Source organism: Anguilla anguilla, chromosome 14, assembly GCF_013347855.1.
Source record: "Anguilla anguilla isolate fAngAng1 chromosome 14, fAngAng1.pri, whole genome shotgun sequence".
Lineage (NCBI taxonomy): Eukaryota > Metazoa > Chordata > Actinopteri > Anguilliformes > Anguillidae > Anguilla > Anguilla anguilla.
In genome coordinates, this window is record NC_049214.1 from 13,923,402 (window position 1) to 13,939,649 (window position 16,248).

At 45.3% G+C, this 16,248-nt stretch overlaps 2 protein-coding genes across 8 annotated transcripts in view; one reads left to right on the plus strand and one right to left on the minus strand.

The window, feature by feature from the left end:
* Nucleotides 1-11,684, plus strand: part of LOC118213338 (unconventional myosin-XVIIIb-like) — a 54,428-nt gene extending 42,744 nt beyond the window's left edge. For 5 of the 6 annotated variants that reach the window (XM_035392221.1, XM_035392219.1, XM_035392223.1 and 2 more), the window contains 5 exons: nt 2,221-2,354; nt 2,965-3,006; nt 6,369-6,542; nt 9,240-10,135; nt 10,613-11,684. In XM_035392221.1, the coding sequence (XP_035248112.1) occupies nt 2,221-2,354; nt 2,965-3,006; nt 6,369-6,542; nt 9,240-10,134 (1,245 nt within the window). In that variant the 3' untranslated portion in view covers nt 10,135; nt 10,613-11,684. The remainder of the gene's footprint in view (nt 1-2,220; nt 2,355-2,964; nt 3,007-6,368; nt 6,543-9,239; nt 10,136-10,612) is intronic. The other variant, XM_035392222.1, reaches the window with a different exon arrangement.
* A 4-nt stretch (nt 11,685-11,688) lies between these two features.
* npm2b (nucleophosmin/nucleoplasmin, 2b) lies at nt 11,689-14,630 on the minus strand. Of its 2 annotated transcripts, none has more exons than XM_035392226.1 (9): nt 14,418-14,630; nt 14,152-14,234; nt 13,938-14,051; nt 13,729-13,822; nt 13,450-13,577; nt 13,192-13,223; nt 12,383-12,416; nt 12,090-12,137; nt 11,689-11,936 (listed from the first exon to the last, which is right to left on the minus strand). In XM_035392226.1, the coding sequence occupies exons 1-8, from the start codon at nt 14,467-14,469 to the stop codon at nt 12,096-12,098; spliced, it is 579 nt and encodes a 192-aa protein (XP_035248117.1). In that variant the 5' UTR covers nt 14,470-14,630; the 3' UTR covers nt 11,689-11,936; nt 12,090-12,095. The 2 variants fall into 2 exon arrangements, with proteins under 2 accessions (XP_035248117.1, XP_035248118.1); XM_035392227.1 differs by having other exon boundaries at nt 12,051-12,137.
* Between the last annotated feature and the right edge of the window lie 1,618 nt (nt 14,631-16,248).

A 16,248-nucleotide genomic window follows, 5' to 3' on the forward strand; every position in this document is an offset into this window, starting at 1 on the left:
TGAGTTTGATTAGTCTTGTCTGATCCAGATTTGGGTCGCAGGATTTGGGTAAATTTGAACAATCTGAGAACCGAACACAGTCAGCCCTGCTCGGCTGCTCTGGGACGCACAGAGGAAATGCCCTCCAAGAATGAGGGCCCGGACGTCCCCAGAGAGACGGTGTGTGTGTGTGTTTGGAAAACCTCACTACTGAGGACACAGGGGGAGGAACCACGCAAGGGACCGCAGGCGCTCACTAGAGACGCTGGCCGCGCTGGGACAGTCTGCGTGCTTCCGCTGGGCTGGAGGCTGATACAGCCTGCACCAGGTCCCCTGTGCGGATTAGCGCTGAGACGGCACTTCCTTTTGCACGTCTGTTATGCTTGTGTGTTTCGGTAAGTGGCTGTACGTTGTGGACACTTTTAATCGGAAATTAATGAAGATTTTAAAAACAGCGCAATTTCAGTAAATGTAATTTAAAAGAAGTGAAATTCTTCTTTTAAAATATGCTATGCATGCAGATAAAGAGGTATTCCTTGGAACAGAGCTATGCCCCAGCGTCTACAACGTAGTACTGACTGTGGCAGAGAAGGAGGACTATGGGGCGACACACAATTGGCATGATTGTCACGCCTGCTTCAGTCACTGGGGGTCGGGCACCTGTCGTCTGCCTGCGCAGGAGCTGCGCCGCTCTGACACGATAACTGTGCAGCTCAGCTGGCCGACAGCAGGGTGGAAAACACACTCTGGCTGGCAGGGTTCAGAAGAAATCAGCTCCCCACCTCTGCCCATTTAATCACCCCCTACATCTGATTGGCTGCTCAGTCCCACGCATTCCTGTACCCGCTCTGATTCCCCAGGCCGTCGCTGCTCGCGAGAAAGAGCAGCGCTTTGTTGCCTGGTTGCGGGTGGGAGAGAGAGATGTGATGCTCTGCTTGGATGAACAGCGGACCGATGCTATACAGACATAACAAACGGTGGCGCAGAACTTCAGACTTTCACTGGCGTCAGGCTCCTCTTTTCACCAATGTGCTCATAGACGCACACACACATGCATGTATGCACACACACACACACACACGCACAGAACACACGCGCACACACACGCACACACACACACACACACACGCACATACACACACGCACGCTCACGCGCACACGCACACACACGCACACACACACACGCATGCACACACACACACACACACACACACACATGCGCGCACGCGCACCCACACGCACACACACACGCGCACACACGCGCACACACACGCACACACACACACACACACACACACGCACACACACACACACACACACACACACACAAGGGGTTTGCCAGGGTAGTGGCTATGAAAGGGAGGGGGGTCGGGGACGAGGGGTCTAGAGGTGTAGTTGTCATGGTGATGGGAGGAGTGAAATAGGATTTGTTGTATCAATAACCTTGAGGAGACAATGAGAATTAATCATTCTGAGACAGGGGTGGTGCATGCTGGTAGAGAGAGAGAGAGCATGAGGGAGTGAGAGAGAAAGAGAGTGAATGTGAAAAAAGGGAAGATGAATCAAATAAATCTATTGATTTACAGCATCTTAGCTCTGTCTCCCTTCCAGTGTTATTTTAATTATCAAATAATTCTCTCGACAGCTGCCACTGGCCAAGGGGACTCTGGATTGTGGGCATGAAATATCGTATGAGTGCTGTTTGAAGTGGAGAGATAAAAACGGTTACTGGCAGCACACGTGTCAGCCCCAGCTTTGACTGAGCGCGGGGGAAATGGCTCTGAGTCTTACCCATGCCCTGCGCCTCACCTCTTTCCTTATGGAAATTTCATTCTCTCTCCTGTTTACCTTCCGGAGACACTGACCTTCATTACAGCAGACCGAGGAGCCGCCTTGCTGGAGTTTTAATGAAAAGTGGAAACACTGCAGAATTAAAAAAAATATTTTTTTTCATTGACCTTATTTCATTAATAATGTCAAACCCCTCTCCATCTGGACAACATTTCCTCGTTCCTACCTGAATCTCATTTTAGGCTGATGGTAAAAATTTATCATTAGGCGCTAATATTGAAGAGAAGGGCAGTGTGAACAGTGGGCTTTTTCTCAAAATGTCTTTTTCAACATTTAAAGATTAAACTGTTCACAGTGCACCATTTCTACGTGTGATTGCTATTGATTTTTCATTTGCTTCTCTATCTGTCTGTCTTTCTGTCTCTGGGTTGTCCCCACCTACTCACACAGGAGATGCAAGTGGAGGAGTTGAGTGCGGTCAGACAGACATTGCAAGCCGATCTGGAGACGTCGATCCGGCGGATCGTCGATCTGCAGGCAGCCCTGGAGGAGGTGGAGTCGAGCGACGAGAGCGACAGCGAGAGGTAGGGGGCGCTGCTGCACGCAAACATGCCCTCGATGGCAATAGGATCAGATACAGACCAGCGTCTCAGCCGGACGTTTCATGTTTCAGGGCTGTGAACAGATCTCTCACGACAGCAGAGGTTATATTATGGAGACATGGATTGTTTTTTTCATTACAGACTGGTCTTTCTAAAGTAAGCCGGAGCGTTCCGCTCTGCTCCCGTTACATAAGATGTCCGACCCTCCCCTCTGACTGACGCGGGAACACGCTGTTGACTAATCGCCCAAACACAGTCACCCAGTCACACTGACACGTTGGCACGCACACTGTCACACGATTACTCACACTGTCACACAAGCGCACCCTCAGTGGCGCGCCGTCGCACCTCGGCTGCAATTCTATTAGCCGAATTCTATTACCCACGCAAACACATCTGTACGCACCGCGTCACACACACACAAGGCTGCCAGAGCAACACCTTGACTGACAGGCTGCCACAGCAACAAAAACTGATCTGATCACAGCTGCATACCCACAATGACCTGTCACTTTTATACTCTTCCCTGCCTATCTCTCTCTCGCTCTCTCTCTCTCTCTCTCTCTCCCTCCCTCCCTCCCTCCTTCTCCAGTGTTCAGACGGCAGTGGATTCCTTTTCTAGAAAAAGAGATCCGTAAGAACCCCACCTCCTTCATTCCATCTTTTCACTCCCTCCATTTCTTCCCCGTATTCTTGTTTTCTGTGGTTGTGGCCTAACTGCATTGCAGAGCCTTGGGTCTGGCTGCATAAAAACATCTTAAGAAGAGTCTACAGCTTGGCTGCTCTTTTGGGTTTGAAGGTCTAGCTTAAGAAAGGCCTGAAACTTTGTGACAAAGTTCACTAAAATCGACAACTATTTTGAATTTGCGTATGTACAACTGTATATAGTTATACAGGCTTTGACGAATTCATGTTTATTGAATAATTTTAATGATTAATAAAATTTAATAATATATAGGATGCTAAGCATTAATAATATATCATTGATAAATAATTAAAGTATAACCTTACTGATCATGTTTTAAAATAATATTATTTTTTAAAAATGAAAGTGTCTGTTTAGGGACCAAAGTGAAATTTCAAATAATTTTTCCAAAACCAATTTATCTAATTACATGAAAGTAGAGTGGAAATTTCATCAGAAATATTTATGGAAATAAAAGCCTTTGGTGCCAGTTTGTAAGAGCTGCTACTCCAGTCCCCTGAGGCCTGCCCAACCTCACATCATTTTAAGGGAAGCGCAGCCATTTTGCAAACTGCAATGGTTCACTTTGAAAACGTGTCACTTTTTATATATAGCCTCACCTGTAGGTTACATTTTTCATTGACACGAGTTTGAGATTCGTGTACACAAAATGTGTCTGAGCCGAGATGAGTTCATAACAGCCCACAATTTCACCCATAGACGGTCATCAAAAAAAACAAAATCACCCTATTCCGTGTCCTGAAAAACATATTATCCTTGACGGATTCGCAGGAAGAGGTATTAGTAGCAAATGTTACTCGATGAAATTTTCAAAGGCGCTTGCTCGTGCTCTGCCTGTAAGGTTTGCTACGGTAACTTGCTGAGGAGAACACAACCTGTAGCTGCCGTTGTCCTTGTCACTTTCCTGCCTGAGTTCATTCGGCTCCGTGTGTGGCTGTTTGTCGAAAAGTCGCTCTGGAGCGGCGCTCGCTGGCGACGGATGCTTTGGTAGCTGTTGACATGGCGGAAAATGACGAGGGAGCTGTCAGCACTGTTTTGTTCCTCTGAAGCGCCGTAGCCGTTCTCAGAAAGTGAATCTGATGGCACGTGCGGGTCTTAGCACCTCAAGGTCTCCGACTTTCGCTGAAGTTTCGCGCCCGTCCCCGGTCTGTCGCGCTCCGCCGCGGTCAGTCTTAAAACGCGGCTTCTTGTGATGCGGTCAAACCCGGGTCATCGGAAGAGCTCTGACGGCCAGGCTGCTGCAGACCACAGCATGCGGCTGAACGTCTGAGTGTGTGAAGTGTGTGTTTCAGAGTGTGTGCATGACGCTGTTCTACCACACCAGCAACTGAACACACACCCAGACTTGCATATACACATACACACACTCCCACACAAGCATACGCATTTATACATATCCTCACACACACACACACACACACACACACACACAAGAAAAAACACATACATTCATATGCACACACACAGACACACACACACACAAACACATACATTCATTTACATTCATATGCACACACACATACCACACACACACACACACACATTCCTGCACAGAGACACATACATTCACAGGCGCACACACACACACACACACACACACTCACTCACACTCTTGATATACACTGCCTGGTGAGATACAGAAAGGCTTCTCCTGTAATGAGGCATTCCTTTGAAAGTTCACCAGCTGTGATATGCCTTGTCACCTGAATAATACATGTACATTCGTCAGAGGCCCGACCTCTCTCTATGGCTCCCTTATTCCCCCTCTCCTTTTTCCTCTCTCCCCCTCCCCCCTCTCCCACTGTTCTCCTCTCCCTCTCTCCAAGTCTCCCCCCTCCCTCTCCTGAGTGTCAGGGGAGACTCTGAAAGGGTAAATGTGTGTCAGTGGAGGCTTTTACAATGAATGCGACTGTCAGAAGGAATGTTGGCATGGTAATTTCTTCTTTTTCTTCCTCACCACATCCTCTTAGATTTTTATTTATTTATTTCATTTCAATGGATGGAGACATCCGTGCAAGGCTGAAGAAACCCTTTTCTGCCCACAGAAAATCTTCTCATTTTATTATTTATTAAGCTCAGCAAACATCCTGATCCATGGCGGCTTGAAGAACATTTATTTATTTATTTATTTATTTATTTATTTATTTATTTATTTATTTAGTCAGTTTTGCCCACATTACTTCATTTTATGGCTGTATATTCTCAGATTGTGCTCAAGTTATGCTCTTTGCTGAAGGGCACTCACACTGGGAATGTAGCAGGGCCATCCCCGGGGGGTTCGAACCTACACCTGGGGACCTGGATGGTCAAAGTTCCCTATTTCTACCGGTCTTGTTCCACAACTGCCTCTACACATCACACCAATCACAAATAATGAGCATTTGTTTGTGCTGAAAAAAAAGTGATTTCCTTGAAAAATTAATTTGCTTGGTTGAACTGTAGCATTTAGCATTTGATCTTTTATGTATTCTAAACAAACAAAAAACAAGATAATTCCTACCCCTGAAAGTACAAAACAAAATTCCTACCCCTGAAAGTAAGTGTAAGAAAGTAAGGCTAACCACTACCATACACACACGTGTACAAATGTGTGTGCAACTATTTGTGTGGGCAGTACATTATAGCCCGGGCAGGAAACTAACTTTTTTTGTCCGCTGACCACAGTGGCTGGTGCATCCCAAAATTCACCGGCCAATTTCAGTTTTATCAGACTAAATATTTAGAGTGGAATAAGACCTCCAAACGATAGGTGCCTGGTAAAGCAGACAAACTTACCAGCCATGGATATATTTTACCAGCATTTGGCTGGTGGCTAGTGTTAATTTCACACACTGATTAGAGCTATAGCTGAAAGACACACGTGAAGAAACAGCAAGAAGTACTATTTTGATAGATTTTTCTTCCATTGTCTGCAAATTATTTATATAGCCATAGAATCCCTTCAACTGGTGCTCACATTGAAAAACATGAAAAGTTAACTCAGCCGATCACGGTTTGTTCGATCCGTTCTAAAAATGGTCAAGTGGGTTATTTTGTCTTGTAATGATGTACCCATTCAACACTGATCGACAAAGCGTCACAATGTTGTATATCACTAAACTGAAGCTAAGGCATGATGATCACTAGTGTTACGTGCAGCTGGGTAGAGTCCTCTGTGTGTTTGAATGGGTGATATGGTGTGCATGCCTCTTGCTCCTTATCTTGTATGCCCGGCCGCATGAGCCTCAGACAAAATGGAGGGTGGCGGCGTCAGAGGGTCATCTGGCTGACCCGTACTGTTGTTGCCATAGTGACAGCGTGTCCAGTGCAGGATCCGTGGGCACGGAGGACGTTGGCGAGGGCATCCGCCAATGGCTGGGCGTCCCGAGGGCCAGAGGAAGCTCGCCTTACGGCGGGAGCAGTACCACGGGCAGCCTAGGAGGGCGCCAGTCAATCGCCGACACCGTGAGCACCTACAGCTTCCGGTGAGTCGCCGAAATTGGGCATGTCAAGAGGGCAAAAAAGAGCAACAATGAATTAAAGTAATTAAACTGGCCACAGTATAAAGGCCAATCACAGAAGGCCCTTTTAGTCTCAATACTTGCATCGTTTTGCAATCATTCAGTTCGGTACTTTTTTTATTTAAGTCATATAGTTATTCATTTAGTTATTCACCAAATGTTTTGGAGTTTTGGACACACCCACTTATCCCACCTCCCACTCTTCACGATGCGCTTTTGTGTCCGATTCTGTGGGAAGCAGGAAAAGGCGGGAACGGAGAACGCCTTCTCAAGCTTTTGCCGTATTATGGCAGCCATTCGTTATAATGGCCCTCCATTACAACAGCCCCGCACCGCTCCTTTTGCAGGGCTGCAGTTTTCTGGCCATCGGCCTCCATACCCTACACAGGCTTGGCAGATGGTCCGTCAGCAAGCTGCAATTAGCTAAAAGCATCCTCTTGATTAATTAATTGGATGTCGTCTGACATTTCCCCTGGTGGTAATACCCCCCCTTGTTCTCCTTTGATTTACGGTCATGTGTCTTTGGCTGCTTAGGACTTAATTGTGACACACAACTGCAAAGATTGATTCAAATACTGCTTTAAGCCAGTGTTAGGACATGCAAAACAGGCTCCTTCCCATTGGTCAGAATTTTATATCCTCGTGGAACTGTATTGATTCTGCCTGGTTGGCAATGTTTCGGATTTGGAATTGATTCTAACAGAGCTAATCTCACTATGCTTCTATAAAGCAAGCGTGCAAAACTCAAATCCTGGAGGGCCACAGTGTCTGCAGTGTCTGCCAATTGAGAACTTGAAAACTAGCTGTGTGGACCCTCTGGTGAATGACTTAAACTAAGCACTTAGGTGCTGAATCACACCGGAATCAGAAGACAATGCGACTATTCAGGAGCCTAAAACTCCTGTTTTATCTTCATATTTAACATAGCTGCACCATAGTTGCATTTCATTAAAACAATCTATTTCACACTATTGCATATTTAGAAAAACGAGATCCTACGCCTTCCAATTTCTTATATATCTACAGTGCAGCATAGTAAGTAGTTTACAGTATGTACCATATACTACTGCTTGAATGATTATCCTCTGCACACCCTTACATGATGGTCGTCACACCATTATGTGTGAGGCAAACAGAATTTGGGATAATGGAGAATTTTTCAAGTTTGGATATAAAGCATGATATAACAGTACACTATTTCTCTCTCACTCCCTCAACTGTTTACTTCTGTAGACTATATGTTTTTAGTTGAGCTGGTGATGGAGAAAAAAAATTGTGCCTCAATGGTTATGGAACACAGCCTTTTGTGTCACAACAGCATTCAATGAGAAAATGCAAGTCGAAAGCAACATTTACTGTCACAGTGGTGGTGGAACAAAACATTTTGTGTCACAACGGAGAAGGAAAGCAACATACACCATCACAGTGGAAATGAACAAAGCATTTAGTGTCATAATGTGGATGGAACACAACCTTCAGTGTCACAATAGGGATGGAACAAAACATCACATTTTGTCACATTTTGTTTTCAGGCATGTGCAGTTATTTAAGAGTGGGTATTTTGGAATGCTTTTTCAAAATTCTAAGTCAATGTTCTTGAGCTCCATTGCTTTCAGTTACCAATTGTGACTGTTGCATCAGCATCATAATGTTGTGTTAAGAACATGGGCAGAAATCCCCAAAAATGAATAGGAGCTGAAGATGGTTGCAATTCTGGCCTGGCAGAACATCACCAGGGAAGATACCCAGTGTCTGGTGATGTCTATAGGTTTCACACTTCAGGCAGACATAGAATGAAAATTATTTGCAACCAAATACTAAATATCACAACTTTAAGATTGTTAATTTGTCCAATTACATTTGGTCCCCTAAACTTGAACTATGTATAAAATGGCCTGTAATTCCTGCACCAATGTGGATGTAAAATTATAGCTGACATTGTTTCATTTGAAATTAAATGTGCTGGAGTACAGAGCCAAAACAACAAAAATTGTGTCCAAATACTTAGATTGCACTGTACACAAATGTGAGGTTTTATTATTTTTCATCTGCAGTACATTTATTTGTAGTGCATGTCATTATGCTGAAACTGCAGCTGTTTAGCAAGAAAACTCATGTCTGGTCCAGTGGCACCACAGGAGCCATCACCACAGGATTCCAATTTGTGTCATGCATCCATTCAAATGGTGACACTTCACCACAACACATTTCAGTTGGAACATTCAGGCTCTTTCAGTCTGCAGGAAAACCAGAACAAAAGCTGGACGTGCCATTGAATTTCAGCATTTTATGCCTCCGTTCCCATTTCTAAAAAAGAAAAAAAATTTCCCCCGACCTGATTGGCTGGCAGTGAAAGGGGGTAGGGTTTAGACAGACTACTCTGAAAGGCACAGCATGCCTGGCAGCTGAAGCCTATGACGGTTCTGCCTCTGTGCCGTTTGCCATGGTTGCAGCTTTTATGAATGCGCACAAAGAATAACGAGAAAAAAATTGCCTGTGTCATTCATAATGCTGAGGAAATTACTCTTGGATTAATCTGATCAGAAAAGCGGAAAGTCCATCTGTGAATAGAAACCTGTCAAATACATCCAGTGCTGAAGTCATGGTGTGAATTGGCCAGTCACTTGCTCCCTCCCCTCCCCTCATTTCTCCCTCTGTCAGATCTTGCTCATTGGAGCCAGAGGATGACCAGTCGGGGCAGGGGGGTCTGGGCAGGGCGTCATCCTCTTCGGCCCTCTCCGAGCTGCTGGAGGGTCTGCGGAAGAGGCGGGCAGGGTGGGAGAGGGGCGGAGGGGAGGGGGAGGGCAGTGGCGTGTCTCTCCCCATCTACCAGACCACCGGAGCCTCCGTCCTGCGCAGGAGAGCCTCCGCCCTCTCTGCAGGGAGCGACGAGGGGGTGGAGGAGCCCCGCCCGGGCATCCTAAAACCCCCCAGCCCCCTGCTGCCGCGCGCCTCCAGCCTGCGCGCGCTGTCCGAGACGGGGACGGGCGGGGCCGCAGGGAGCGGCAAGATGACCCGTTTCAGCTCCTGCGATTCCCTCACCTCCTCCGTCTCCTCTGCCCTCGGGCCACGCCTTCGACCCTCCAACCTCTCCATCCCCGAGGAGGAGGACGACCACCTGGCCACGCCCACCGCCCGCTCTGCCCAGCCACACCGCCGCCGGCTCCTGCCGGACCTGGCCGTGGAGGGCGGGGAGTCGTCGTCTCCCCTGGGGGCGGAGCCTCTGGTGTTCCAGAACCGCCGTATCCTCGGGAACCTGGACAACGACGCTGGGGACGCCGGCTCGGACATTCTGCCCGCCATCCGCCGGGCACAGTCCACCAGCAGCCTGTCGGGGGGTTCTCTCAGGGGGGGCACGCGGAGGGCCCTCAGCGTCCACTTCGGGGAGCTGCCCCCCTCCAGGGCGAGCTCCCGCCGCGAATCGGACACGGACTCCTCCAGCTCGGGAGGGTCCCAGCGCAGAGGGCCCCAGGGCGAGCGGCTGGAGGCCGAGGGCAGCGAGGGGGACGTCACCGCCGTCATGAAGAAGTACCTGCGCAAGGCTGAGGCCGACTGAGGTCAGCGTCGCACCTTCGGGAAACACGGTCTCCAGGGCTGGGCTAGTTCCATTTCAGCTCAGTCAATTCAGACAACTGAGTTGCAATTCAAAAAAAAGCTGTTGTTGGGGATTTTTCAATCACTTGATTTTTATCACAATTTACTGAAATTGACCCCAACTTCACTTGACCCCAAGTGCATTACCCGTTTCTATTATCCACACCCCACAATGCCTCATAGGTGCATCACACCTTTCAGTCAGTGAGCCCTGCCCACTTCATGATGCCCTACAACCTCATACAGCTGGGATACAGAACTACTTTGGCATGCTTTGTGCGCTAGGCGCCGACAGTAAAAAAAGTTATACTTTTTTAGAAACTATGTGGGGGGAATCCTCAGAGGGTAGTAATTTAAGGGTGCTTAAAGAAAATTTTGGAATGACTGTGCCAAAATCCTGAACCTCTCTCTTCCCTTTCCTCTCCCCACCCTCTCCTTAGCATTGGGCAGCATGAGCTCCAGCTTGATTTGACAGAGTCTTCCTGGCACTACAGAGGGAGGGGTCTGGATGTGGAGGACACGTGTGGAATGCGCACACAGAAGATACATTTTGAGCACTAGAATCCGTTTGTACACAGAAATAAAGGGACTTTTGAAACCCAAGCTCGTCGCCGTCTCCCGCTCTATGTCACAGCAGTCTGTGTGTACGAGCAGACTGAAGGCAGGCTACTGTAGCGATGTGGACTCCCTAGTGATCAGCAATTCCTGTTAAAGCCAAATAAGCAGAGGGCCCCCCCCCAGAGTAAAACTGATCCGAAACACTGATCTCAAGACCCAGCAATCTCAAACTCCAGGAGTGAGAAGAGCAGCAAAAGAAACCCGTTAGAACAGACTGAGCATTAAGTCTGAAACAGTGGCCTACATCACCCTGTACTGCCTGTAGAAAGTAAAGTCACACACAAGGCAAAAATATTCAATTCACATCCACTAGCAAACAAACTTCTCCACACTAAACAATGGATTTGTTTGGTAGATTAAGTAGATTGTTTAGTAGTTAAGTAGATTAAAATGTGCCTTTGATTAATAATATGCTGTTAAAAACACTCAAGGTGAGATCTGCAAATGCATTTATTCAAATCAATATGATATGGACCCACCAAAATAACCACTTGAACACAGTGGACAGCTAGGTGTGAATGACTTTTGTTACATTTTCAGGCAAGGCCTGAATTGTTAAATATAAATTTACGTCAGTCATGTATGCTGCAACACTGCTGCAACTCCGCATAGTTTTATAAATACCCACTTAAATGATCGGAGTCTCAAGTTCAACCAGCATGGTGACTGCAGAGGAGGTGAAGTAAGGGACTGCACAAGAATGCAAAAAAAAAAAAAAAAAAAAAAAAAAAAAAAAAACATAAAAACAATCTGGTTTATAACCCAACATTTATAGAAGAGGAACCCAGGGGAGTGTTTCAAAGTATCTGAGCTTAGCGTTTAGCACCAAGCCAAATACGTGGGAAGGGAGGGGGGTGGGAATTACATTTTTTTTTTTTTTTTTTTTGCAAGTTTACAAGCAAGTTTGTAAATGGTAAACATAAGTGGTGCCATCTATTGATGCTTAGAAGGCTACAGGCATTCAATTTTATTGAACCTTGTGATAAACTGTACAACATTTGAGAAGCAGACCTAGGCCTATGTGAGGCAGTCATGTCAACCAGGCCAAAACAAAGCTTTCTTCACACTTCAGACTCGAGACTCTGGTCTGGTCCAACGGTCAACTTTTACTGAATGGCCACCAGTTTTCCTTCCCCAAACCAGTACCTGAAATTAAAAGAGCTCAGGTCTGGCCTACAGCATCACACTTCCCACCCCTCCCCATATTCATTACAATCTGTGGTATTCAGTGATGACATTTAACAAGTCATATTTACATACCATAACCATGCATCAAGTCCAGGAAAGTTTTAATGTTACCAGAATTCAGACTTTCTTCGCTGCTGGCTTTCGCCCTCTTCCTGTTGCCTGCATTTATTTTAATTTTTGGAAAAGACAGGAAGATTATCCGTCAATTCAATTTGGGAAACACTTGTCCAACAGAATCCTGCAAACTTCATTACACCGCTAGGTTTGAGGCGCAGCAACCCAATTAAAACACCTAGATAAGGGGCCGGAGCCAGGCACGCGTGCTGCATTCAGATGACTCGTTAATGAGGCCTGGCAGGCACAGTCTCCTCCACCCCCCTTCCCCAGATCTGAAATATACATACCTTTTTAGGGGGGTTCTCGCCATCAGAGACTGTGCTTTCATACGAGAAAAAAAAACAAAAAAAAAAACCACACTTTAATGAACACGCATTTATACAGACAAGAGCCATTTCTGCGGCTTGAATCATTTCAATATTTGGAATAAATACTCCAAATGCACAATACAAATAGAAACAGAACCCTAGCAGCCTCCAGCCACAAGTAGAGTACATCAGTTTCAGCGTGTTCACCTACAATCGTGGAAACCACCCCAGTTCCTGGAGATCTACAGTCCTGTAGGTTTTCATTCCAACCCTAACAAAGCACACTTCATTCAGAAGCTATAGATCTTGTTGAGCTGCTAACTAGTAGTCAGGTGTGCCAGATTAGGGTTGAAATGAAAACCTACAGGATGGCAGATCTCCAGGAACAGGGCTGGTTACCACTGGCCTTGAACATTCCAGGATATAAGTGCAGAGTTGAGGAACACAGTGACATGACACAATTACCAGCTTCCTAAATTTGCCTGAAACTGAAACCTTAAAAACCATAGATGTGCTTTGACATGTGCATGCGGTCATTCAAATATACCAAGGACTGACCCAGGTTGGACCAGGGTACAAGGTACATGCGAGTTTTTTTGTGGAGGGCGGGTGGGGGTGGTGGTTGAGGGCGTGTTGTGGCAGAAGTTGGTGAACTGCTGTTTTTTTTTTTTGGAGGGGGGGGCATTACACAGAGATTTCTACTCAAGCTAGATATCTGAAATCGATTATAAGTGTTCATGCTGCTGTGTAGTACGAGTTTGAATGAACGCCATCGCGCAGTCATTTACCCCTCTTCGTCCGCTTCCTCTGGCTTCTTTCTCTACAGGGGAGAATTGACAAGTCAGCCTGCACTGCACGTCTTCCCTGCAGTCTACACACAAGCAGTCGCATGCAAAAGCCTGGTCTTATTTAGATTTCCAAAATCAAAATGGAGGCAGGCGCCACATATGCAAACTCACAAATAAAAACCTGTGTTACATATTAGATGCATTCATGCAAACACATTTCAATTTCATGCTGATGTGGGAACCTGCCATTTCCCATACCTTGCCTGCTCCATTCTTAGCTGCTGGTTTCTTAAGAGGTTTGGGGGGAGACTCCTCAATATCCTCCTCTTCCTCTTCAGCCAACTCTTCTTCCTCATCCATCTCTTCATCCAAGTAATCATCCTCCACTGCAATTAGGTAATCAATCTCACAAGCTGCTACAGTTGGTTGCAGACCAAAACTGGGAGTTGCATGCTCTCATATGCATAAACACACACATTGGAAGTCAGAATTGTTTATACTTATCAGACACCTCAAGTTCTGCTTGGCTGAACTTACAGGCAACATGTTCTCCACATATATACACTGGTCCAGAGCCATATTTCAAATGGAACGTTATTGGAGGGTGCAAGTCCACACCAGAGAGATTCACCTGTTAAAGCATGATGAAATTAAATTAGAATACATACTGCCTCAAGTCAACGAAATTCATAAACCGTAGCTGCAAGGTCCTGTGAATGGAACCCATCTGACAATGCCACACTCACCGTTGGCATTCCGGAAGCTCGCAGCGTCGCCATCGGAAACGCCTTGCTTTCATCTTCGCCCGTCATCAGCTCAACGATATTAAATTCATCCTTCGCGGACTCACCCAAACACATCTAGGAAAGCAAAACCGATAGCTTTTATTTACAGCTCATCGTAACGTGAGTCGAATCAGATTGGTCAGTTGCTAAAATGACACAAAAATATTGAACCTACGGTCCTCAGTGCAAGCTGGTGTTGATGCTTTGAATCATCGGTTTTAAACTTGCCAGTCCTGTTGTTCTCATTTAGCTCGCAACCTTTTAAACAAATAGATAAGAATGATCACAGGGCATTACTCTTCACTTAGCAACCCACATTTGTTGTTAATGTTTAAAAACCATACTTGATGTCCGTTAAACTTCTCGAATAGCCCAAATTCAATTTTATAAAACCGATTCCTTTGCAATATTACATCAAAATTGTATATAAAATGACTGTACCCCAGAGAGTCGAAACCGGTTTTTCGGCTTTGTTAACATCGCCAACTGACATTTTTCCTAAAGACGCTGAAAAGAAAACTTGGAGAAAAATAATAAATTAATTAATTGGCCTACTCTGATTTTGAAACACGCACAATGCGCTGCAACTATTAAATGCAAACTTTTACGAGGAAGTATTTCCGTTTAAGAACTAGGCGACCACCAGAAAAGCGAAACCTCTTCCCAATTAGACGGCTATAAAGGAGAACACGTGGCAAAATCAGGTGAGTCCAATAAAATGAACTAACGCGAAACAATCGCGAGCGATCACGTAATTAGACAACTAAGACTTAGAAACGGGAAGTAAAAATACGGTAACGTAGCGCATCTCTAATATAACACAAGGCCCAAAATAAACATAAATTCTGATGCAGTTTTTTTTTTTTTTTTTTTTGCGGTTTTGGAAACGTAGCAATAAGGCATTCGATGACAACTAGCAAACAGCGTCAAACTGGTCGTGCGTGATTATTGCCAATGGATGTGATGCGACGTCTTCCTCTTGGTGTTCCTCGCAATGCAGAATCAACCATAGCGTCGCTTTTCCCTACTCATTTGTGATCAAAACTGCTCAAATGTCAATGCAATTAAAAAGTAATTAGTCAGTATCCATCTTCCATTTTAAATGAATGCAATGGAGTTGTTTTCCATCGGATCGAAAACAAAAATGTGCAGCTGTTTGCACGAACAGCTGCTGACTGCATTCTTTGGGCTGGTTCTGTAAACTGATTTTTAACATATGATTTCAGTTAAAAACTATGAAAATATTTTTTTAATTGTGAGTATAACTGTCCGGGCGCTGGTGTGTTATCCTCAGCTCTTTTCGTGTCTTTTTCGGTGCAGTGGAATACCAAGAGACTCCTCTTCATGAATAGTTTAGGAGTGCAGCACCTTAAAACCTGGTTTTCCTCTTAACTGATCAAGTATTTATATGGTGCACAACTTCGTGGATGTTTTGCGAATTACCAAACACATTGATTTGCGTAATTGAGTATACTAAAATTGTCCTTTGGCAATTCATATAGCCAGTTGTGCCGTTGTTAAGTAAACCTTTCACTGAGCGTACCCTTACAGGTTTTGGATATTTGTGAAATGCTTATAGCCTTTCCAATAAATGCAGTTCGATGAGACAAAATGACCTGGAGGCGTGAGAGAAATGTTTGACTGTACCTTAAAGTTTGAATTGTTTTGTGTAAAAATAGGGGACACCCAAACAAAAAGATCCATTTCAGGAAACTGTGAAAGGTGGGGATGTTTGACAACCTAACTTTTGAGACTGCCCCCAGATGCAGAGGTGAGAGAAAAAAACTAGATTAAGCAGGCGGGCGCATGTTAGTGTGTGATGATAGTGTGGATGGTAGCATGATCGTATGCCAGTTTGTCAGTCTTGGTTGGGAATATATGGACCATGACGAGTGGCTATTGTGTCTATATGTATGTATGTGTACTATATGTATCTATATGTGTAGTTATTATTGTTTGTGAATGAGTCATTTAGTCAGGCCTCCTTTTTGTGTCCCCTAAGTGATAGGTACAAAATTTACCAGTTAAATATGTGGTAAGAATAACACATAATTGGGTAATTACCACTGGTGAAAAAATAGGAAAATACAAATAAACTAAAACTGAAATACTTAGCGTAAGCGTGTGTGTGCGTGTGTGTGTGTGTGTGCGTGCATGTACTAGATGGCACTGTGATGTATATTTTATGAAGCCCTCTGGGCTCAGAGCAGGGGGAACACGAGCTGGTAGTGTGACCCCAACTCTCCTGGGGACCAGAGACATCCCCTCCCTG